Genomic DNA, 24,655 nt, shown 5'->3' on the forward strand with positions numbered 1-24,655 from the left:
GCAGCCAATTTCAGCAGACACGCATGGCGACGTTCTAAACACCGGACCATTACGCTTTTTATAATGTGTGTTGTGGTGTGGGCTATACAATACTAGTTGGACATCCTATATTACCGTAGTACAGACGGATTTTTAAAGTGATACTTCAGATATTATAAAAGTGCTTAATAAAACGGTTAAGTTGTATTTATACGGATATTAGTAACAATAAGACTGTGAAAATGAGTCTTGGTTGTTATTTTGTTTTTGTGTTGTTATTATATAAAGATACTCTTTAAAACTCTAAAATTCTTAAGTTGTAGTGAATAATTAAAAATTAGCGTAACAGTGTGTATAAAAGTGTGTGAAATACAGGTAACAATCGAAAGGCGTGTGAGTCCGGTGTTTAGATCATCGCCATGAGGGTCTGCTGAAATTGGCTGCTAGCGTAATTGGCTGCTAGGAATTGGCTGCTAGAATCCGCTCGGTTTTTGTAATGCAACAATAGCCGAACCGTACTATTTTTAGCTGAGAGGGAGCCCGGCAAAAGTGTCCCATTTTCAAAATAGTGGGTTTATTTTTAACTTGGAAAAGCCAGTGTAGTGAAACCAATTCAGAGTGCGGCGTCTTATATGCACCAAATGTAATGGGATTTTCTGTTCTAAATGCTTAAATAATAAAAATATTCCAGACATAGCCGCTTTAAAGCAAAAGTCGACGGCACAGGAAAAGTAATACCTTTATCTCGCCTTTTTACTTCATAAAATGAAACATGTCAAAGGGAGTTGGTTGTTCACAGTAGAGTGTTACCATATAGGCATATCATTGCTGTGCAAAATTGTATTTGACAGTACACAGTCTTAACTACTGGTTAAGGTGCTTCTATTTTGTAGAAGCCACTTTGGCCGCGTGGATATACTGCTGGACAGTCAAATGCCATGTGAATCAGTGCAATAGGTTCAAAACCTGCCAACTGACACTTTGTTTTTAAATATTACAGATGGTCGCTCTGTGTACCTGTTGTATACTGCACACTGTGTCTAAATATGAGGGTGAACAGGAACGCTATAGTTAAAACCTTGACTGGTTCTGTAACAAGTGCACTCTGGAAGAATGACGTGAAGAAAGAAATGAGCCATGCCACACTTTTGTTGTAGCCGTACTCGAGTCCATACAGCATCACAAAGTATGAGCAGATAAGGGAGGTTGTGACTGCTACGAAATAAGCAACATAAACAAAGTACCACGGCAATCTGAAAAACAGAAGAAAAGAAAAGTGAAAAGGTTAACAAATCAAATCAGCAACTGAATTTTCGGGTTTGTTTTTTAAGTCCACCAGAACAGTCAGAAAATAATTTGAGTTTAAGTAATAAAAATTAAATGGACACTGGTTTTTACATGCATATGCTTTGACAGATTTTAAACAGCAGTTCTCTTACTAATCCCAATCTAACTGTCATAAAAATATATCCATTAATTTCTAAGATTTTAGGGTGTGTGATTTTACCATCGGTACCTTGTAGTAGAAACCTTGTGGAATAGTAGAGTTGGTTAAAATAGACTTTTGGCATTGTAGAGCTACAACAAATGATTACAGGTAATCTACCAATTCTGTACTATTGACTTACATAACCGAATAAAGCAACCTACCACCAGAAATGAGAAATAACATATAGTAGGTTAACATTAAACATAATATAGCAACCCAGTGAGTACTCTTCTCTGTGAAATACTACTGTGTGAAACACTCGGCAGTGGCTGCTAGACTACTTGAAATACTACCGTGTGAAACACTCGGCAGTGGCTGCTAGACTACTTGAAATACTACCGTGTGAAACACTCGGCAGTGGCTGCTAGACTACTTGAAATACTACCGTGTGAAACACTCGGCAGTGGGCTGCTAGACTACTGTGTGAAACACTCGGAAATACTACTACGTGTGAAACACTCGGCAGTGGCTGCTAGACTACTTGAAATACTACTGTGAAACACTCGGCAGTGGCTGCTAGACTACTTGAAATACTACCGTGTGAAACACTCGGCAGTGGCTGCTAGACTACTTGAAATACTACCCTGTGAAACACTCGGCAGTGGCTGCTAGACTACTTGAAATACTACCGTGTGAAACACTCGGCAGTGGCTGCTAGACTACTTGAAATACTACCCTGTGAAACACTCGGCAGTGGCTGCTAGACTACTTGAAATACTACCCTGTGAAACACTCGGCAGTGGCTGCTAGACTACTTGAAATACTACCCGTGTGAAACACTCGGCAGTGGCTGCTAGACTACTTGAAATACTACCCTGTGAAACACTCGGCAGTGGCTGCTAGACTACTTGAAATACTACCGTGTGAAACACTCGGCAGTGGCTGCTACACTACTTGAAATACTACCGTGTGAAACACTCGGCAGTGGCTGCTAATACTACTTGAAATACTACTACGTGTGAAACACTCGGCAGTGGCTGCTAGACTACTTGAAATACTACCGTGTGAAACACTCGGCAGTGGCTGCTAGACTACTTGAAATACTACCGTGTGAAACACTCGGCAGTGGCTGCTAGACTACTTGAAATACTACCGTGTGAAACACTCGGCAGTGGCTGCTAGACTACTTGAAATACTACCGTGTGAAACACTCGGCAGTGGCTGCTAGACTACTTGAAATACTACCGTGTGAAACACTCGGCAGTGGCTGCTAGACTACTTGAAATACTACCGTGTGAAACACTCGGCAGTGGCTGCTAGACTACTTGAAATACTACCGTGTGAAACACTCGGCAGTGGCTGCTAGACTACTTGAAATACTACCGTGTGAAACACTCGGCAGTGGCTGCTAGACTACTTGAAATACTACCTTGTGTGAAACACTCGGCAGTGGCTGCTAGACTACTGTTGCAGTGGCTGCTAATACTTGAAATACTACCGTGTGAAACACTCGGCAGTGGCTGCTAGACTACTTGAAATACTACCGTGTGAAACACTCGGCAGTGGCTGCTAGACTACTTGAAATACTACCGTGTGAAACACTCGGCAGTGGCTGCTAGACTACTTGAAATACTACCGTGTGAAACACTCGGCAGTGGCTGCTAGACTACTTGAAATACTACCGTGTGAAACACTCGGCAGTGGCTGCTAGACTACTTGAAATACTACCCTGTGAAACACTCGGCAGTGGCTGCTAGACTACTTGAAATACTACCGTGTGAAACACTCGGCAGTGGCTGCTAGACTACTTGAAATACTACCGTGTGAAACACTCGGCAGTGGCTGCTAGACTACTTGAAATACTACCGTGTGAAACACTCGGCAGTGGCTGCTAGACTACTTGAAATACTACCGTGTGAAACACTCGGCAGTGGCTGCTAGACTACTTGAAATACTACCCTGTGAAACACTCGGCAGTGGCTGCTAGACTACTTGAAATACTACCGTGTGAAACACTCGGCAGTGGCTGCTAGACTACTTGAAATACTACCGTGTGAAACACTCGGCAGTGGCTGCTAGACTACTTGAAACTACTACACTTGGCAGTGGCTGCTAGACTACTTGAAATAACCCTGTGAAACACTCGGCAGTGGCTGCTAGACTACTTGAAATACTACCGTGTGAAACACTCGGCAGTGGCTGCTAGACTACTTGAAATACTACCGTGTGAAACACTCGGCAGTGGCTGCTAGACTACCTGAAATACTACCGTGTGAAACACTCGGCAGTGGCTGCTAGACTACTTGAAATACTACCGTGTGAAACACTCGGCAGTGGCTGCTAGACTACTTGAAATACTACTGAAATACTACCGTGTGAAACACTCGGCAGTGGCTGCTAGACTACTTGAAATACTACCGTGTGAAACACTCGGCAGTGGCTGCTAGACTACTTGAAACTACTGAAACACCAGTGGCTGCTAGACTACTTGAAATACTACCGTGTGAAACACTCGGCAGTGGCTGCTAGACTACTTGAAATACTACTGTGTGAAAAACAGGGTGTTCCATCCTTCCTGCACCACCTGTAGGAGAACTGTCACTCCCCTAGGAGATCCGTAACAGGGTGTTCCATCCTTCCTGCACCGCCTGCAGGAGAAGTGCCACTCCTCTAGGAGATCCATAACAGGGTGTTCCATCCTTCCTGCAACACCTGTAGGAGAACTCTCCCAAGACTAGCTAGAAAACCTAAACTTGTTAAAAATATGGCATATCATAAGCAATCATTTTGGTTGGCTATGCATCATATTTAGTAGATATGGCCTCCAAATGCCTACCATAAAACTGTTTAAATACCTTCAAGAGTCACTGAACATCATAACACTGGTGAAACAATGTCTGTGCCAGAATGATATGGCACTGTTTGAAATCTGCATACAATGTGCATGTCATAAGGTATCTTGGAAGTTGCGATATGTAGTCCAAAAGCAGGAGCAGAAGGTATATTGCTCAACATAAAGGGAACTATTGACTATTGGACTATGCGTTAATTGTGCTTTGCAATATTCGATACAGTGAAATTTTAGTTTTTCACAATTTCTCAGTTTTATGCATTATACGTGCAATGTAATGTCGTAAAGTTATTACAATACCAGTAATATGACTAATTAACTATATGCATTACACTTGCAACGTAATGCTGTAATAGGAGGGAGACAAATGCCAGTCAATTGACTAAATCTAACGGGAACCGGTTCAGGACTTGTGCTTCTCGACAACGATCGGATTTACCTATTTAAGGACAGGGTTGAAAATTAGTAGTCAATTGGGCGACTCGATTTCAGGTACCAGTTAAAAAAAGAAACACACTGGAACTGAACTGAATGTGAAAAACATACCGCGTATGTGCTGGCACGAACTATTCTGGCAGCAGAAGACATAGAACATGCTCTATATTTTGACAGCGCCTGACTCAGCATCTGTGGCTTTGGGCCAGGTCTTTTCAAAAATAGAGCTCAACAGTATTGAAGACACTGCATGTATTTTTAAAATCTGAAGTCGTCAGCTTATTGGAATGGAATGGATACGCCATAATTATCCAATTGAGCTACTATTTGATAATGGTTATTCAGTGTTATGGAAAACAAAAAAATCATATTTTATTAGCTTATATTATTCTGGGACAAAATCAAAATATGTCTTGTAAGTATATATAGTTCCAAATCACACTAACGTGAGTGCATGAGCACCTATAAAAATAACAATGAATTTTTCATTACTATTGGGCTTATTCCAAAGGCCAGTCAATTGATTGTCATCGTGGGTATCATTGACGAACATAAGAACGAACACACACGCACACACACAAACATATTACATTTTACTAAGGCAGAAAATCGTAATTTTTGGCCATTGTCCATTTGCGCAATGAACTGGCATTTAACTTCGTAATGAGTAAAGGTAAAATTCATATAAAAACATATTAATTTATTAAATGTTAAACCCATGCCATCTCGGATAAAAAAAAAAAATGGGGGTGGTAGACGGGGTATTCAAGGTAAATTAAAATATTTATATTTATAAATTGCCATCAAACTGCATAGATTAAATCTTCTTTTCTGATATAAGTTTAAGGATCATCCAAGGTAATCTGAACCACAAAACCGCAATTTACATGATCAGTGATACACTGCACAATGCAGTTGAATGGGCATTTGTCAAAATAGTGGATGATTCCATGGATCTCTGTCTAGTATCTTGTCTATAGGACAGCCACTCCCATGGAAATCCTTTACTGGAGATTTTATCCCTCTTGCATCCTACAAAGAGGACTGTCACTACCATACTAGTTTAATTACTAAAGCACGTGCAGTTCTACATTTAGTCTCTTTGTACTGCATTTTTTTTTTTTTTTGCTTCAGAGACAATGCAAGTTATGTAGCATACATTGTTAGTTCTAGCGCTTTGCCTTTACTCCTGTACTAAAAATGAGATTTAATCTGTATAATTTAATGGTAATATGTAAAAAATATACTGGATTTTGTTTTCAAAAAAATATTATTTGAGTTTGTATATGTTTAAAACTTAATAACATATTTTTATATGAAACTTTATTCATTATGAAGTTGCATGCCAATTCATCGGTTTCCTTTTGAAGCAAACGGACTATATAAGGTAAGCACATGGTTATTATTCAACAAAGAACATTTTAATTTTTATTTTGGCTGTGCAGTTAAATTTCAATGTCATAATTGAAGGGCTAGTTGAATTTGAGAAGGCCCAGTAAGATTTGTCTTCAACTGGCCCTACTAACGACCACGGTTTTCATGTTAATTTCAACCCTACTGCGGACTGACTATACTGTATAAGATTTGTCTTCAACTGGCCCTACTAACGACCACGGTTTTCATGTTAATTTTCAACCCTGTAATAATGATAATTGAAGGGCTAGTTGAATTTGAGAAGGCCCAGTAAGATTTTTCTTCAACTGGCTCAGCTAGCGACCATGGTTTTCATGTTCATTTTCAACCCTGTAAGAATTATACATTTTATTAAAAACTTTATCTCTGGGTGTCTCTTTTTGATTTTCCACGACTTTTTATTGAAAACCAGTTTTCCAGGTTTGCCAGACCTGGATTTTTAAATCTCAAATTCCATGACTTCCCAAGTTTTCCATGATGTGTGCGAACTCTTGGATTAAAAAGAAATGATTTCAGTTAAACAATCAAATACCTTAACTTTGAAAATATATCTTTCTTTTTCTCATGAAGTTTCATCTTATCACCCACAGGTTCGTATGACTTCAGTACAGTGTGTGGTTTTGGTTTGATTAACTTAAACAACAAGATGATGATCATAATGATAGGAAACACTATCAGGGCACTCTCGATTCCAATTACAAAATCCACCAGTGAGAAGTGGAAATCTCCGAAATCAATCTGGTCCTCGGGATCATCTTGTGGAATTCCGTGGAACATTATGCTGGTGAGCATCATTGACAGGACAAGAGACAGAGCACACGTGAGACGCTGGACGTGTGTGAACTTGCTGGTCGGAGGTTTCGAGAAGATGCTCAGCCAGATGTGTTCATCGCGCAAGTCCCGACTCATTGTCTGCATGAACTGGTAGAAACGCTTCTTGGCAAAGGTTGCGTTTTCAACTGCAGGGATGTCAGCTTGAGGAGTTCCATTTCCTTTATGGACCCTGAGCCATTTATTATAGAGACAGTGCCATATGTCCTCAGTCTGGACATCCTTGACTACAATTTCATTGAGGTACCTGTGGAATATCGTGGAGAAATGTTTTTTATTTTTCTTTGCAATACCTGTAGGATATCAATGAAATAAAACTAGAAGGGGTGTGTGTGTAGGTATGTTGATGTTGTTGTTGAACCAATCATAATATGAAAGTTAACTGTATAAATAAAGAATCAACGGGTCATCTAAAGTGGGTTTTTGTTTTTTTAAATTCAGTTTGTATAAAGTGTAGAAAAATTAACAGAGATGTGTGGATAACAGGCATATGGGCTCCCATTTTTGTAGTGGGGCTTTTGCTCAAATTAAAAGAAAAATGCCTGAATCTTGATTACAATGTTTATTCATATTAGCATTACTATCAAACCGCTATGTATAGGGTTGAAACAAATAATTACACATTTTTACATGGATTACAATTAATTTTGAGGGTAGATGATGAAAATACATGGTGAAAATGACTCGGGTTAGCACATTTTGCCCGAATATCTGTATAATTTTTACCCAAATGTAAGGTCTTACTCGGGATGCAGTTGGCCCCATGTCTCATATGGTGGGGGTGCTAATCATGTACAATTTTCATAGTTAAAAAAAAATCTTGAAATGCGAATAATTTCTAAGAAAATCCATTACAAACAATAAATAAACAAGACAAGAGTACTGGGTGAATTACTCCCAATACTTGAATTTGAAGAACATTACTAAGGTTCACACCCAACATCTAATTTAGTAAGCAACAAGGCTGGTTTGTGTTGCAATGTAGAAATGAGCACATACAGTTGAATCATGCTGGTTCGAACCCCGTCAGTGCTCCAGAAAGTGTTTGACCCAATGGGTAGTTCGACCTAACCATTCGATCAACAACATGTAAGTTTAACTCGGACTTGGTTTTTGGTTCAAGCATTGCAGTGTATTCAATCCTTCCGAGTTTGACCCAACAAGATTCTACTGTATTTGGAAATTAGAGCACAGTTGAATTTCTAGTCCAATGGGAGCTTCATATTTGGTCACGTGAAGTACATTTATATCCCGATAAAGTACTTCAGACATTCACTTTATAAGCGGTATTGCTGTACGAGATTTTGGCTCTGCTCTAAGACAGTTAGAGGACGAGTAACAATACTTTATCGGCGTATAAAGGTAGTGTCGCACGAGAAAACGCTCGGCTTTGTCTCGTGCGACACTACCTTTATACGCCGATAAAGTATTGTTTCTCGTCCTCTAACTATTACTTAGTATAATGTGTTAACTGGCCAATCCAAATGAGGAACTCTTAACTGTGTGGTGTCATTGTAAACTTAAATAAGTCAAAAGTGTTTTGACAATTCTTATACACAACCCCCCCCCCCCTCCCAAAAAGCCAAACAAACAAAAAAAAACCACCAGGATAAAATATTTTTAACAAGTGACATTAACAAAATGAAACAATACCACTAGTACAAGTGCTAGCCTTCATTTCAGTTCTCAAACTACATCCAGATTCTATTCAATTACTGCACTTGTTAAAGACACATTATAGTAGCGTTTATAAGTTACCAGTCAATGAGTCACTCAGTAAAGTAAATGGTTTATTTAACGACACACTGAACACATTATATTTACAGTTATATGGCATTGGACATATGGTTAAGGACCACACAGATATTGATAGAGAAAACCAGCTGTCACCACTTCATGGGCTACTCTTTTCTATTAGCAGCAAGGGATCTTTTATATGCACCATCCCGCAGACAAGATAACACATACCATGGCCTTTGATGTACCAGTCGTGGTACACTGGCTGGAGCGAGAAATAGCCCACTGACTGGGATCGATCCAAAACCAACCGTGCATCAAGCAAGCACTTTATCACTGGACTACGTCTCGGAAATGCTGCAAATCCCATCGCAGTCTAGCAGAATCCTGTAAATTACTGGTAATTTCTATTTCTAGTTTTAACACCGACCTTGACTTTTGATGCAAAGAGGCCAAATACGAACTTGTTTAAGATATCAAGATACTATTCCTATATGGGTCATTCTACAGAAATTGTAATTTTTTATGTCCCTACACAATTTCTTTTGTATTTATATATATAGAAAACAAGATTTGTTGTTTTTAATGATACTTTGTTAATAATATCATAGAAATTTTTTTTCTCTGCTAAACAGCATTGATAGAGATTTTATTCAGGATTAGTGTAAAATGTCATTGGTGTTACTTGTCCCTAGCACAACACTATACATAATATACACTTTTAAAATATATAATAGAAGATATAACACTGAATACCTTTAATGTAATACCTACTGATGGCTGACTTACTTACTAAAAAAGGAATCTTGTAAATATTTTCCGTATTCAAAAGATGGTGGGCAATATAAGCTTGTCCATAAATTTTATGTCATTGGTGTTACAGTATATATTTATGAGAAAATGTAAGACGTTGACTTGAAATGAAGGAAGATAAATTAACATTCAGCGCATGTCACATGACCTCACAAATGTTAGATCAACAAGGCCAAATCATTTAATTTTTATCATTATTAAACTCCCTATTGTTAGAATTTGTGTTCAATTATTATATTCGATCTGCAAAAGGTATGCTGCATTTTTGTGCTTCAACTGTAGTGAATAGTAAAAATATAATCCATTTGTAACAACTGTAAATAATTTTGAGAATATAAATTGTGTTAATTAAGAATTAATTCAATAAAAAATGTATGTTTTACTATCTATGGTATGAACATAATGCCTATCTGTATTGACATCAAGTTTTAGTGATGGGTGTTGGTAATAGGGGACTGGACCGGAATGCTGAACAAACTGAATTTTTTCTTTAAAAAAATTATTAAGCAAAGTAAATGGTGACATCATAATTTGTTTGATTTGCTGTATAGTGTATGTACTGAAAACATTAGAATAATGTAACATATTTATAAGGCATCCTCCTTTTCTGAAAACAAATTGGAACATTTAATGTTGATTTTTGCAGCTCTTACGTGAAAGCAAAAGTAGGATTAACACTTTTTACTCGGTTATGTGGAATACAAAATATACAGTAAAATAGATTTAAACCATCCAAATCATACTTTATAATTTTATTATAAAGTTAATCTTTAAAAGAAAGCTATAGAGGTCTGCAACTGACAGTCCTTTGTTGTATGGTTTACTGCTAGTGCATATTTGAACATAGACCTGAACTAAGTTATGTTTTTGGATACCTGATTCAGACAGCTTATGTGTGTCTCCAGGACTGCGTGCTTGGATCTTAATATAAGCATGAAAATAACTGTATAAATGAATGAATGAATAAATCTTTAACTTGATATTTAAACCAAAATTAAAATTCAGTATCTGAATTTAGTGTAATTTTAAAACTCTCTGACCGGCTGTATCTAACTTTTATCAGTGTTTCCAGAAATACACAATTATTCTAATAGGCCTGTAGTAGTTGTAGGTTGAAATGGTTTGTTTTTTTTAATTAAGGAAATATTAATTACATATGTTTGCTAAGTAGTGGTAGTCTCAAGAATAATAGTGTTTCAAGGATCCAGTCTTGAATGTCATTGGTGTTACACATTGTCATTGGTGTTACACATTGTCATTGGTGTTACTTTTTTTTCATTGGTGTTACACATTGTCATTGGTGTTACACATTGTCATTGGTGTTACACATTGTCATCGGTGTTACACATTGTCATCGGTGTTACTTTTTTGTCATCGGTGTTACACATTGTCATCGGTGTTACTCATTGTCATCGGTGTTACACATTGTCATCGGTCTTACTCATTGTCATCGGTGTTACACATTGTCATCGGTGTTACACATTGTCATTGGTGTTACTTTTTTGTCAGTGGTGTTACACATTGTCATTGGTGTTACACATTGTCATCGGTGTTACACATTGTCATTGGTGTTACTCATTGTCATTGGTGTTACTCATTGTCATCGGTGTTACACATTGTCATTGGTGTTACACATTGTCATTGGTGTTACACATTGTCATTGGTGTTACACATTGTCATCGGTGTTACACATTGTCATCGGTGTTACACATTGTCATGGGTGTTACACATTGTCATTGGTGTTACACATTGTCATTGGTGTTACACATTGTCATTGGTGTTACTCATTGTCATCGGTGTTACACATTGTCATCGGTGTTACACATTGTCATCGGTGTTACACATTGTCATCGGTGTTACACATTGTCATCGGTGTTACTCATTGTCATCGGTGTTACACATTGTCATCGGTCTTACTCATTGTCATCGGTGTTACACATTGTCATCGGTGTTACACATTGTCATTGGTGTTACTTTTTTGTCAGTGGTGTTACACATTGTCATTGGTGTTACACATTGTCATCGGTGTTACACATTGTCATCGGTGTTACTCATTGTCATTGGTGTTACTCATTGTCATCGGTGTTACACATTGTCATCGGTGTTACACATTGTCATTGGTGTTACACATTGTCATCGGTGTTACACATTGTCATCGGTGTTACACATTGTCATCGGTGTTACACATTGTCATCGGTGTTACACATTGTCATCGGTGTTACACATTGTCATCGGTGTTACACATTGTCATTGGTGTTACTCATTGTCATCGGTGTTACACATTGTCATTGGTGTTACACATTGTCATCGGTGTTACACATTGTCATTGGTGTTACTCATTGTCATCGGTGTTACACATTGTCATTGGTGTTACACATTGTCATCGGTGTTACACATTGTCATTGGTGTTACACATTGTCATTGGTGTTACACATTGTCATTGGTGTTACTCATTGTCATCGGTGTTACACATTGTCATTGGTGTTACACATTGTCATCGGTGTTACACATTGTCATCGGTGTTACACATTGTCATCGGTGTTACACATTGTCATTGGTGTTACACATTGTCATTGGTGTTACACATTGTCATCGGTGTTACTCATTGTCATTGGTGTTACACATTGTCATTGGTGTTACACATTGTCATCGGTGTTACACATTGTCATTGGTGTTACACATTGTCATTGGTGTTACACATTGTCATCGGTGTTACACATTGTCATCGGTGTTACACATTGTCATCGGTGTTACACATTGTCATTGGTGTTACACATTGTCATTGGTGTTACTCATTGTCATCGGTGTTACACATTGTCATTGGTGTTACACATTGTCATCGGTGTTACACATTGTCATTGGTGTTACTCATTGTCATCGGTGTTACACATTGTCATTGGTGTTACACATTGTCATTGGTGTTACACATTGTCATCGGTGTTACACATTGTCATCGGTGTTACTTTTTTGTCATCGGTGTTACACATTGTCATCGGTGTTACTCATTGTCATCGGTGTTACACATTGTCATCGGTGTTACACATTGTCATCGGTGTTACTTTTTTGTCATCGGTGTTACACATTGTCATCGGTGTTACACATTGTCATTGGTGTTACACATTGTCAGTGGTGTTACTCATTGTCATCGGTGTTACACATTGTCATCGGTGTTACACATTGTCATTGGTGTTACTCATTGTCATCGGTGTTACACATTGTCATCGGTGTTACACATTGTCATCGGTGTTACTCATTGTCATCGGTGTTACTCATTGTCAGTGGTGTTACACATTGTCATCGGTGTTACTCATTGTCATCGGTGTTACACATTGTCATTGGTGTTACACATTGTCAGTGGTGTTACACATTGTCATCGGTGTTACACATTGTCATCGGTGTTACACATTGTCATCGGTGTTACACATTGTCATCGGTGTTACACATTGTCAGTGGTGTTACACATTGTCATCGGTGTTACTCATTGTCATCGGTGTTACACATTGTCATTGGTGTTACACATTGTCAGTGGTGTTACACATTGTCATCGGTGTTACACATTGTCATCGGTGTTACACATTGTCATCGGTGTTACTCATTGTCAGTGGTGTTACACATTGTCATCGGTGTTACTCATTGTCATCGGTGTTACACATTGTCATCGGTGTTACTCATTGTCATCGGTGTTACTCATTGTCAGTGGTGTTACACATTGTCATCGGTGTTACTCATTGTCATCGGTGTTACACATTGTCATTGGTGTTACACATTGTCAGTGGTGTTACACATTGTCATTGGTGTTACACATTGTCAGTGGTGTTACTCAAGAATATTTAAACTGTCATTTCTCTAGAAACTTTATTTTTGAAATTTAAATTATTTATTAAGGAAAGCATAGCTTCTACCTTTATGACTTTGATGAAATTTATTTTGAAGGACTCCATATTTTTAAATAATTAAAACTGCCACAGTGCATAATTTAACTCGCATATAGAATATCTGTGTGGAAATGCAAAATTACACTCTTGGATAGTTTTTAATGCTAAAGTTGTTCCAAATATGTTATTAGGCACACCCAATAACACATCCATGTGCTTTTGATCACAACAAACCAATTGGATCACACTCCTGAATTATCCCACTTGTCTGGTAACACCAATAACATATGAGTTTGCTCATGGAGTATGCATGTGTCTGTGCGTGCAGGCCGATTACAGTACTGATTGGCCAGATATGATTTTATGTTTCTTTGTTTATCTAGTTTCCAAACATTAACAATAAAACCTTATATATTTTAACTGTTTTATTTTGAATTTGTATTTTGAAAAGTGATGATTTCTGTAGAATGATCCACATGTGAAGTTTCATGACAATGGATGAGAAATGAAGTCTGTAGACATCATAATTTCTAAACAAATTTGTAACAGGCAAAACATTAACACATTCAAGATATGATCCTATTGTTATTTGAAATTTCTTGAAAAGCTCATAAGAAATAAAGATAGTAGTGCCTGCAGTGACATGGCCGTTTCTATTGTGAAAAGTGATATTTATTTTAGGTGATTGTCTGCCTATCAGTCTGTTAACCTTTCTTGTCTGGCCCATATCTTCCTTATCAGTTCAGGAGATCATCAAACCTTGCATCAATGTGATGCACATCATTACTATGTCACTGTGACCTACTTTTACAGATTACTGCACATTAAAGGAAATTCATGTCCTGACTATATCTTCCTTACCAATTCATATAGGATCATCAAACTTTTCACAACTTGGTATGGTGGTGTGTTGCGAATCATAACCCAGTCGCTGTGACCAACATTTCACAAGACAAACAAATGACAGGGAGTAAAATCCATCAGTTATGACCAATTAAATCTGCAATTGTTGGCAAAATATCTGTCAATAGTGGACACAAAAGACATAATGACCATTTTGATCATGTGACAAATTATATCATATTTTCTTAAGAAATATTTTGATAACTGTATTGTGTATGGGTAACTATATTTACGTGCCCCTATCCACGAGGGTTCAGGCACGCCCACCCCGGACTCGGCCTCTGACATCGCCAGTTGTCGATTCCGGGGCGGGAGGGTATAACTGTATTGACCGACACTCTTTGAAGGATGGTATTTAAAGACTTGATAAGTCTACTAATTCACAGCATGAATGGCTTAGAGAATCACTGGCTTAGAGAATCACAGGCTTAGAGAATCACGTGACAAAGAGGCTTAATTGTGTTTCCTTCAGTGTCAAGTGTGCAGACTTATACAGATCGATTTCTTCATAGTGTGAAAATAGAGCAGGGTGGTTAGAATTAAAGCTGGGAATATAATACATAAAACAAAAACAGTCCTACATACATAAGACAGTGATTTGTCTGAGAATACATCAGACAAAACAAAAACAGACCTACATACCAAGATGGTTTTTCTCCACTGTTGTCATGCCATATGACCACAGATTTAATCTGTCCCAGACTTCCGCTGGTCTTTAGTAGAAACCAGTTCTCAGCACCAGCTATGAAAAGTTTCTTATTGCTGTCAATCAGGTCATGTTGTTCAGACCTTTCACTCTCCCCACAGAGGTACATGGACACTCTGGAGGTGGTGCCGGCATGCGCCCACCAGCCAGTCACCACGCAGATCATGTACACATAGTGGTCTCCATGAATGTTGTCAGCAAGCATTGTGATACCAGTCTGTGGAGGTAAGAATAAAAATGTATTGCAAGATACAATCCTTATAAGGTGACCTATTGTCATTTGTGGAACCTGATGCCACTCTTCCTGCAGTGCCTGGGCTAAATCTACCAGTGTTCGTGGAGGTTGTTGAGTTGCTGAATACATCTAACAAGGACATCCCACGTGTTCTCTGGGCGAAAGGTCGGGGGATAGACCTGTGACTCTCCCTTGACAAATGTGGAAATATGTCCTCCGTGTCAGAGTGATGGAACCCCACCATTACTGACCCACTTCCATACCGATCAGAGCAACCTACTTGTAGCGTTCACTTAGCCTGCGCCAAACCCCAAACCCTTACATGACCATCATTGAAGTCCAAATTGAACCTGGATTCGTCACTAAACATGTCTCAAGTCTTGAAAACATTCGTTCTTGGCTTTTTCCAACTCGTCTGATATAATCTCGACAGTCCTATCTATCTCCGGATCATCGCTGTCAAATTCAGGCTCAAAATGATACAGCAAGACACTTTTGCTTTCTCCATCACTTCTATAATTTTTTGACGTGATGAATAAGTTCAAGAAACTGTAGAAAAAGGAGCCATCTTGACTAACATCACTTTGTTCCTCCATTTTGGTTGTGAGATCGCTGGGCTCCTCTGGGATAACCCCTTTTTTGCATGTCATTGGCTAAAAATAGCTCTGCTGGCATCTGACGTGTTTTTAATCAAAATGTGTCATGTTTTTTAAAATTAAATATCAGATATATTAATGTAAACACTATTTCCTTCCAAATATCTAAACAAAATTGTGTCTTTACTGATGCACTTTAATACACTTAAGTTTCACAAGCAGCTCAATAAGGTGTATTTGTTAGGAAAAATGCTGCTTTTTGAATGACATTTTTTAATCAGATAGCTTTCATTAGCATTTCTACAATCCATAGGTATGGTAGAACAGCTGTGAGTAGTTTTGTTCAAGTACAGTTAGGCATTGTTTAGTTAACATACCCAGTTTGAAATTCTTTGTTCAGGAAAGGATAATTTCTTTTTACGTTGTTCAGTAGGCCCCCAGTAAAGGATACTTTTAGGCATCCAGACTAAATATTTCAAGACAGTAACAGGTTATTATAATGTTGTACAGATGACATAAAGAAAGAAATGTTTTATTTAATGATGCACTCAACACATTTTATTTACAGTTATATGGCGTCAGACATATGGTTAAGGACCACACAGATATTGAGAGAGGAAACCCGCTGTCGCCACTTCATGAGCTACTCTTTTCGATTAGCAGCAAGGGATCTTTATATGCACCATCCCACAGACAGCGTAGTACATACCACAGTGTTTGATATACCAGTCGTGGTGTACTGGCTGGAACGAGAACAGATGACATAAAGAAACATGTATAACTGTCTTTTCCTGAACAAAGTGGCCTTGGGTCATACAGTGAATATTTGCCAAACAGGCTCTAGTTTGATATGTCCTCAGACTGACCCAGTAATAAACATTGATTGAACAGCCAATATATATATGCAAACTTTTAGAATGGCTCCAAAGAAAAAAGCCTGCGAGTCTTTAGCTAAAACAATGTGGAGAGGTGGTGGTGTATTAAAATAGCACAGTTAGTGGAGAGGTGGTGGTGTATTAAAATAGCACAGTTAGTGGAGAGGTGGTGGTGTATTAAAATAGCACTGTTAGTGGGGAGGTGGTGGTGTTAGTGGGGAGGTGGTGGTATATATTAAAATAGCACAGTTAGTGGGGAGGTGGTGGTGTATTAAAATAGCACAGTTAGTGGGGAGGTGGTGGTATATTAAAATAGCACAGTTAGTGGGGAGGTGGTGGTGTATTAAAATAGCACAGCTAGTGGGGAGGTGGTGGTGTATTAAAATAGCACAGTTAGTGGGGAGGTGGTGGTGTATTAAAATAGCACAGTTAGTGGGGAGGTGGTGGTATATTAAAATAGCACAGTTAGTGGGGAGGTGGTGGTGTATTAAAATAGCACAGTTAGTGGGGAGGTGGTGGTGTATTAAAATAGCACAGCTAGTGGGGAGGTGGTGGTGTATTAAAATAGCACAGTTAGTGGGGAGGTGGTGGTGTATTAAAATAGCACAGTTAGTGGGGAGGTGGTGGTGTATTAAAATAGCACAGTTAGTGGGGAGGTGGTGGTGTATTAAAATAGCACAGTTAGTGGGGAGGTGGTGGTGTATTAAAATAGCACAGTTAGTGGGGAGGTGGTGGTGTATTAAAATAGCACAGCTAGTGGGGAGGTGGTGGTGTATTAAAATAGCACAGTTAGTGGGGAGGTGGTGGTGTATTAAAATAGCACAGTTAGTGGGGAGGTGGTGGTGTATTAAAATAGCACAGTTAGTGGGGAGGTGGTGGTGTATTAAAATAGCACAGTTAGTGGGGAAGTGGTGGTGTATTAAAATAGCACAGTTAGTGGGGAGGTGGTGGTGTATTAAAATAGCACAGCTAGTGGGGAGGTGGTGGTATATTAAAATAGCACAGTTAGTGGGGAGGTGGTGGTGTATTAAAATAGCACAGTTAGTGGGGAAGTGGTGGTGTATTAAAATAGCAGTTAGTGGGGAGGTGGTGGTGTATTAAAATAGCACAGTTAGTGGGGAAGTGGTGGTGTATTAAAATAGCAGTTAGTGGGGAGGTGGTGGTGTATTAAAATAGCACAGTTAGTGGGGAGGTGGTGGTGTATTAAAATAGCAGTTAGTGGGGAAGTGGTGGTGTATTAAAATAGCACAGTTAGTGGGGAGGTGGTGGTGTATTAAAATAGCACAGTTAGTGGGGAGGTGGTGGTGTATTAAAATAGCACAGTTAGTGGGGAGGTGGTGGTATATTAAAATAGCACAGTTAGTGGGGAGGTGGTGGTGTATTAAAATAGCACAGTTAGTGGGGAGGTGGTGGTATATTAAAATAGCACAGTTAGTGGGGAGGTGGTGGTGTATTAAAATAGCACAGTTAGTGGGGAAGTGGTGGTGTATTAAAATAGCAGTTAGTGGGGAGGTGGTGGTGTATTAAAATAGCACAGTTAGTGGGGAGGTGGTGGTATATTAAAATAGCACAGTTAGTGGGGAGGTGGTGGTGTATTAAAATAGCACAGTTAGTGGGGAGGTGGTGGTGTATTAAAATAGCACAGTTAGTGGGGAGGTGGTGGTATATTAAAATAGCACAGTTAGTGGTGGTGTATTAAAATAGCACAGTTAGTGGGGAGGTGGTGGTGTATTAAAATAGCACAGTTAGTGGGGAGGTGGTGGTGTATTAAAATAGCACAGTTAGTGGGGAGGTGGTGGTGTATTAAAATAGCACAGTTAGTGGGGAGGTGGTGGTGTATTAAAATAGCACAGTTAGTGGGGAGGTGGTGGTGTATTAAAATAGCACAGTTAGTGGGGAGGTGGTGGTGTATTAAAATAGCACAGTTAGTGGGGAGGTGGTGGTGTATTAAAATAGCACAGTTAGTGGGGAGGTGGTGGTGTATTAAAATAGCACAGTTAGTGGGGAGGTGGTGGTGTATTAAAATAGCACAGCTAGTGGGGAGGTGGTGGTGTATTAAAATAGCACAGTTAGTGGGGAGGTGGTGGTGTATTAAAATAGCACAGTTAGTGGGGAGGTGGTGGTGTATTAAAATAGCACAGTTAGTGGGGAGGTGGTGGTGTATTAAAATAGCACAGCTAGTGGGGAGGTGGTGGTGTATTAAAATAGCACAGTTAGTGGGGAGGTGGTGGTGTATTAAAATAGCACAGTTAGTGGGGAGGTGGTGGTATATTAAAATAGCACAGTTAGTGGGGAGGTGGTGGTGTATTAAAATAGCACAGTTAGTGGGGAGGTGGTGGTGTATTAAAATAGCACAGCTAGTGGGGAGGTGGTGGTGTATTAAAATAGCACAGTTAGTGGGGAGGTGGTGGTGTATTAAAATAGCACAGTTAGTGGGGAGGTGGTGGTGTATTAAAATAGCACAGTTAGTGGGGAGGTGGTGGTGTATTAAAATAGCACAGTTAGTGGGGAGGTGGTGGTGTATTAAAATAGCACAGTTAGTGGGGAGGTGGTGGTGTATTAAAATAGCACAGTTAGTGGGGAGGTGGTGGGGCACAGTTAGTGGTGGTATATATTAAAATAGCACAGTTAGTGGGGAGGTGGTGGTGTATTAAAATAGCACAGTTAGTGGGGAGGTGGTGGTGTATTAAAATAGCACAGTTAGTGGGGAGGTGGTGGTGTATTAAAATAGCACAGTTAGTGGGGAGGTGGTGGTGTATTAAAATAGCACAGTTAGTGGGGAGGTGGTGGTGTATTAAAATAGCACAGTTAGTGGGGGAGGTGGTGGTGTATTAAAATAGCACAGTTAGTGGGGAGGTGGTGGTGTATTAAAATAGCACAGTTAGTGGGGAGGTGGTGGTGTATTAAAATAGCACAGTTAGTGGGGAGGTGGTGGTGTATTAAAATAGCACAGTTAGTGGGGAGGTGGTGGTGTATTAAAATAGCACAGTTAGTGGGGAGGTGGTGGTGTATTAAAATAGCACAGTTAGTGGGGAGGTGGTGGTGTATTAAAATAGCACAGTTAGTGGGGAGGTGGTGGTATATTAAAATAGCACAGTTAGTGGGGAGGTGGTGGTGTATTAAAATAGCACAGTTAGTGGGGAGTATGGTGGTGTATTAAAATAGCACAGTTAGTGGGGAGGTGGTGGTATATTAAAATAGCACAGTTAGTGGGGAGTGGGGGAGTTAGTGGGGAGGTGGGTGTATTAAAATAGCACAGTTAGTGGGGAAACTGGGGGTGGTGGTGTATTAAAATAGCACAGTTAGTGGGAGGTGGTGGTGTATTAAAATAGCACAGTTAGTGGGGAGGTGGTGGTTATTAAAATAACACAGTTAGTGGGGAGGTGGTGGTTATTAAAATAGCACATTAGTGGGCAGGTGGTGGAGTATTAAAATAGCACTTAGTGGGGAGGTGGTGGTGTATTAAAATAGCACAGTTAGTGGGGAAGGTGGTGTTTTGCACAGCTAAGCAGGTGGTGGTGTATAAAATAGCACAGTTAGTGGGGAGGTGGTGGTATTAAAATAACAGTTAGTGGGGAGGTGGTGTGTATTAAAGTAGCATTTGGGCTGGTGGTGGGTATTAAATAGGCAGTGGGGAGGTGGGGAGGTGGTGGTGTGTATTAAAATAGCACAGTAGTGGGGAGTGCTGAAGTATTAAAATTACAGTTAGTGGGGAGTGGATGCACATTCGTGTATTAAATTAGCACAGTTGGGGAGGTGGCTGGTATTAAAATAGCAGCTAGTGGTGAGGTGGAATCATATTAAAATAGCACAGTTAGTGGGGAGGTGGTACCATCCAGTTAGTGGGGAGGTGGTGGTGTCATTAAAATAGCACAGTTAGTACCATGCTGCCTGGACATTAAAATACCCTAGTCATTTGGTACCTTGGTGTATTAAAATAGCACAAGTCAGGTGGTTCGTACCCTAGGTGGTTTCGTACCATTGTGAAAAGTCATTTCGTAGCACAGTTAGTGGTGGTTTTGTAAAATAGCACATTTCATTCCAGTATATAGAAAACGAATTGATTATAGCACAGTTAGTGGGGAGGTGGTGGTGTTTTAAAATAGCACATTTTGACAGTTTGAAAACTAGAACACGTGGGGAGGTTGTGCAGCATATCGTTATTAAAATACCCATAATACCTGAGGTGGTGTTATTTCCATTTTACCTGACAAGAGTCGGGGAGGTGGTGGTTTATTAAAATGCCAACTTCGATTTTGTGTGTGGGGAAATGGCTCCAGATAATTAGTCAAAAGGTGGTGGTATATTAAAATAACAGTTATAATGGACCAACAAAATAGTTAGTGGGGAGGTGGTGGTGTATTAAAATAGCACAGTTAACTTGCTTATTTGCATAGTTATTTGTATTAAATAATAAACAATGGTGGTGTATTAAAATAGCACACTGCCATTATTAAAATAGCACACTAAATAGCACTTAGGTGATTGCTAAATTAGCCAATTGCTGGTGTATTATACACAAGTGGGGAGGTGGCAATAATTAAAATAGCACAGTTAGTGGGGAGGTGGTGGTGTATAAAATATCACCTTAAATTAAGCACAGTTAGTGGGGAGGTTTGTAATTTAATGTTATTTTGTAAAATAGCACAGTTAGTGGGGAGGTGGTGGTGTATTAAAATAGCACAGTTACCATGGTACAATATGACTTTCAGTTATGGTATTAAAATAGCACCAAGGTACGAAATGACTAGGTGGTACGTATTAAAATAGACAGTTAGTGGGCAATGGTACGAGAAATGACCATGGTCCGAAATGACCAAGTGGGGAGGTGGGCTTTTTACAATGTTACGAAATGACCAAGGTACGAAATGACCAGGGTATTAAAATAGCACAATTAGGGGGAGGTGGTGGTGTATTAAAATGCACAGTTATGGTGGTGGTGAAGTGACTAGCAAGTTAGTGAGGTGCAGCCAATGGATCTGTCCGTGAACGGAGATTTTAAAAATAGCCAGTTGAAGGAGGTGGTTTAATTAAAATAGCACAGTCAGTGGTATGCTGTGGTGTAGCTAAGAACTAGAAAGAAAAGAATGGTGTATTAAAAGGTGTTGAGGTGGTGGTGTATTAAAATAGCACAGTTAGTGGGGAGGTGGTGGTGTATTAAAATAGCACAGTTAGTGGGGGGTGGTGGTGTTGTCGAAATACAAAGACAATTAGTGGGGAGGGGGTGGCTTTTGGCAGGATTACTAGGCCAAAGTGAGTAATTGTGCAATTTACAAAGACTGAACAGGTGTTTGCTTATGACTGGGTTCATTGGTAAATGACTAGCACATAAAACTGATTAAAATAGCACATAGTGGGGAGGTGGTGGTGTTTTAAAATAGACAGTTAAAAAATCACCAACGACATAATACTGCGTGGAGAAAGTATTGCGATCTTTAGTTCATCGCAGTTTTCACAGTACTTTGTTGTTCGCAGAACTTTCTGTATTTACAGTATTAAAATAGCAGTTAGTGGGGAGGTGGTGGTGTATTAAAATAGCACAGTTAGTGGGGAGGTGGTGGTGTATTAAAATAGCACAGTTAGTGGGGAGGTGGTGGTATATATTAAAATACCACAGCTAGTGGGGAGGTGGTGGTGTATTAAAATAGCACAGTTAGTGGGGAGGTGGTGGTATATATTAAAATAGCACAGTTAGTGGGGAGGTGGTGGTGTATTAAAATAGCACAGTTAGTGGGGAGGTGGTGGTGTATTAAAATAGCACAGTTAGTGGGGAGGTGGTGGTGTATTAAAATAGCACAGTTAGTGGGGAGGTGGTGGTGTATTAAAATAGCACAGTTAGTGGGGAGGTGGTGGTGTATTAAAATAGCACAGTTAGTGGGGAGGTGGTGGTGTATTAAAATAGCACAGTTAGTGGGGAGGTGGTGGTGTATTAAAATAGCACAGTTAGTGGGGAGGTGGTGGTGTATTAAAATAGCACAGTTAGTGGGGAGGTGGTGGTGTATTAAAATAGCAGTTAGTGGGGAGGTGGTGGTGTATTAAAATAGCACAGTTAGTGGGGAGGTGGTGGTATATTAAAATAGCACAGTTAGTGGGGAGGTGGTGGTGTATTAAAATAGCAGTTAGTGGGGAGGTGGTGGTGTATTAAAATAGCACAGTTAGTGGGGAAGTGGTGGTGTATTAAAATAGCACAGTTAGTGGGGAGGTGGTGGTGTATTAAAATAGCACAGTTAGTGGGGAGGTGGTGGTGTATTAAAATAGCACAGTTAGTGGGGAGGTGGTGGTGTATTAAAATAGCACAGTTAGTGGGGAGGTGGTGGTGTATTAAAATAGCACAGTTAGTGGGGAGGTGGTGGTGTATTAAAATAGCACAGTTAGTGGGGAGGTGGTGGTATATTAAAATAGCACAGTTAGTGGGGAGGTGGTGGTGTATTAAAATAGCACAGTTAGTGGGGAGGTGGTGGTGTATTAAAATAGCACAGTTAGTGGGGAGGTGGTGGTATATTAAAATAGCACAGTTAGTGGGGAGGTGGTGGTGTATTAAAATAGCACAGTTAGTGGGGAAGTGGTGGTGTATTAAAATAGCACAGTTAGTGGGGAGGTGGTGGTGTATTAAAATAGCACAGTTAGTGGGGAGGTGGTGGTGTATTAAAATAGCACAGTTAGTGGGGAGGTGGTGGTGTATTAAAATAGCACAGTTAGTGGGGAGGTGGTGGTGTATTAAAATAGCACAGTTAGTGGGGAGGTGGTGGTGTATTAAAATAGCACAGTTAGTGGGGAGGTGGTGGTGTATTAAAATAGCACAGTTAGTGGGGAGGTGGTGGTGTATTAAAATAGCACAGTTAGTGGGGAGGTGGTGGTGTATTAAAATAGCACAGTTAGTGGGGAGGTGGTGGTGTATTAAAATAGCACAGTTAGTGGGGAGGTGGTGGTATATATTAAAATAGGACAGTTAGTGGGGAGGTGGTGGTATATATTAAAATAGCACAGTTAGTGGGGAGGTGGTGGTGTATTAAAATAGCACAGTTAGTGGGGAGGTGGTGGTGTATTAAAATAGCACAGTTAGTGGGGAGGTGGTGGTGTATTAAAATAGCACAGTTAGTGGGGAGGTGGTGGTGTATTAAAATAGCACAGTTAGTAGTGGTGGCACAGTTAGTGGTGGTGGTGTATTAAAATAGCACAGTTAGTGGGGAGGTGGTGGTGTATTAAAATAGCACAGTTAGTGGGGAGGTGGTGGTGTATTAAAATAGCACAGTTAGTGGGGAGGTGGTGGTGTATTAAAATAGCACAGTTAGTGGGGAGGTGGTGGTGTATTAAAATAGCACAGTTAGTGGGGAGGTGGTGGTGTATTAAAATAGCACAGTTAGTGGGGAGGTGGTGGTGTATTAAAATAGCACAGTTAGTGGGGAGGTGGTGGTGTATTAAAATAGCACAGTTAGTGGGGAGGTGGTGGTGTATTAAAATAGCACAGTTAGTGGGGAGGTGGTGGTGGTATATTAAAATAGCACAGTTAGTGGGGAGGTGGTGGTGTATTAAAATAGCACAGTTAGTGGGGAGGTGGTGGGGAGTTAGTGGTGGTGGTGTATTAAAATAGCACAGTTAGTGGGGAGGTGGTGGTGTATTAAAATAGCACAGTTAGTGGGGAGGTGGTGGTGGTATTAAAATAGCACAGTTAGTGGGGAGGTGGTGGTGTATTAAAATAGCACAGTTAGTGGGGAAGTGGTGGTGTATTAAAATAGCACAGTTAGTGGGGAGGTGGTGGTGTATTAAAATAGCACAGTTAGTGGGGAGGTGGTGGTGTATTAAAATAGCACAGTTAGTGGGGAGGTGGTGGTGTATTAAAATAGCACAGTTAGTGGGGAGGTGGTGGTGTATTAAAATAGCACAGTTAGTGGGGAGGTGGTGGTGTATTAAAATAGCACAGTTAGTGGGGAGGTGGTGGTATATATTAAAATAGGACAGTTAGTGGGGAGGTGGTGG

The 24,655-nt window shown here is 39.7% G+C and overlaps 1 protein-coding gene across 3 annotated transcripts in view; it reads right to left on the reverse strand.

Moving 5' to 3' along the window:
* LOC121383076 (polycystic kidney disease protein 1-like 2) overlaps positions 1-24,655 on the reverse strand; it is a 307,953-nt gene that overhangs the window by 19,229 nt on the left and 264,069 nt on the right. The window contains exons 21-23 of one of the 3 annotated variants that reach the window (XR_005959252.1): positions 14,909-15,189; positions 6,640-7,185; positions 718-1,232 (exon numbers count right to left, since the gene is read on the reverse strand). Coding sequence is in view for 2 of the 3 variants with exons in the window: in XM_041512850.1 (XP_041368784.1) it covers positions 997-1,232; positions 6,640-7,185; positions 14,909-15,189 (1,063 nt within the window). In the remaining variant the exon portion in view is untranslated. The remainder of the gene's footprint in view (positions 1-717; positions 1,233-6,639; positions 7,186-14,908; positions 15,190-24,655) is intronic. The other 2 variants (XM_041512850.1, XM_041512851.1) reach the window with 2 other exon arrangements.

This window comes from Gigantopelta aegis, chromosome 10 (genome assembly GCF_016097555.1).
Source record: "Gigantopelta aegis isolate Gae_Host chromosome 10, Gae_host_genome, whole genome shotgun sequence".
NCBI lineage: Eukaryota > Metazoa > Mollusca > Gastropoda > Neomphalida > Peltospiridae > Gigantopelta > Gigantopelta aegis.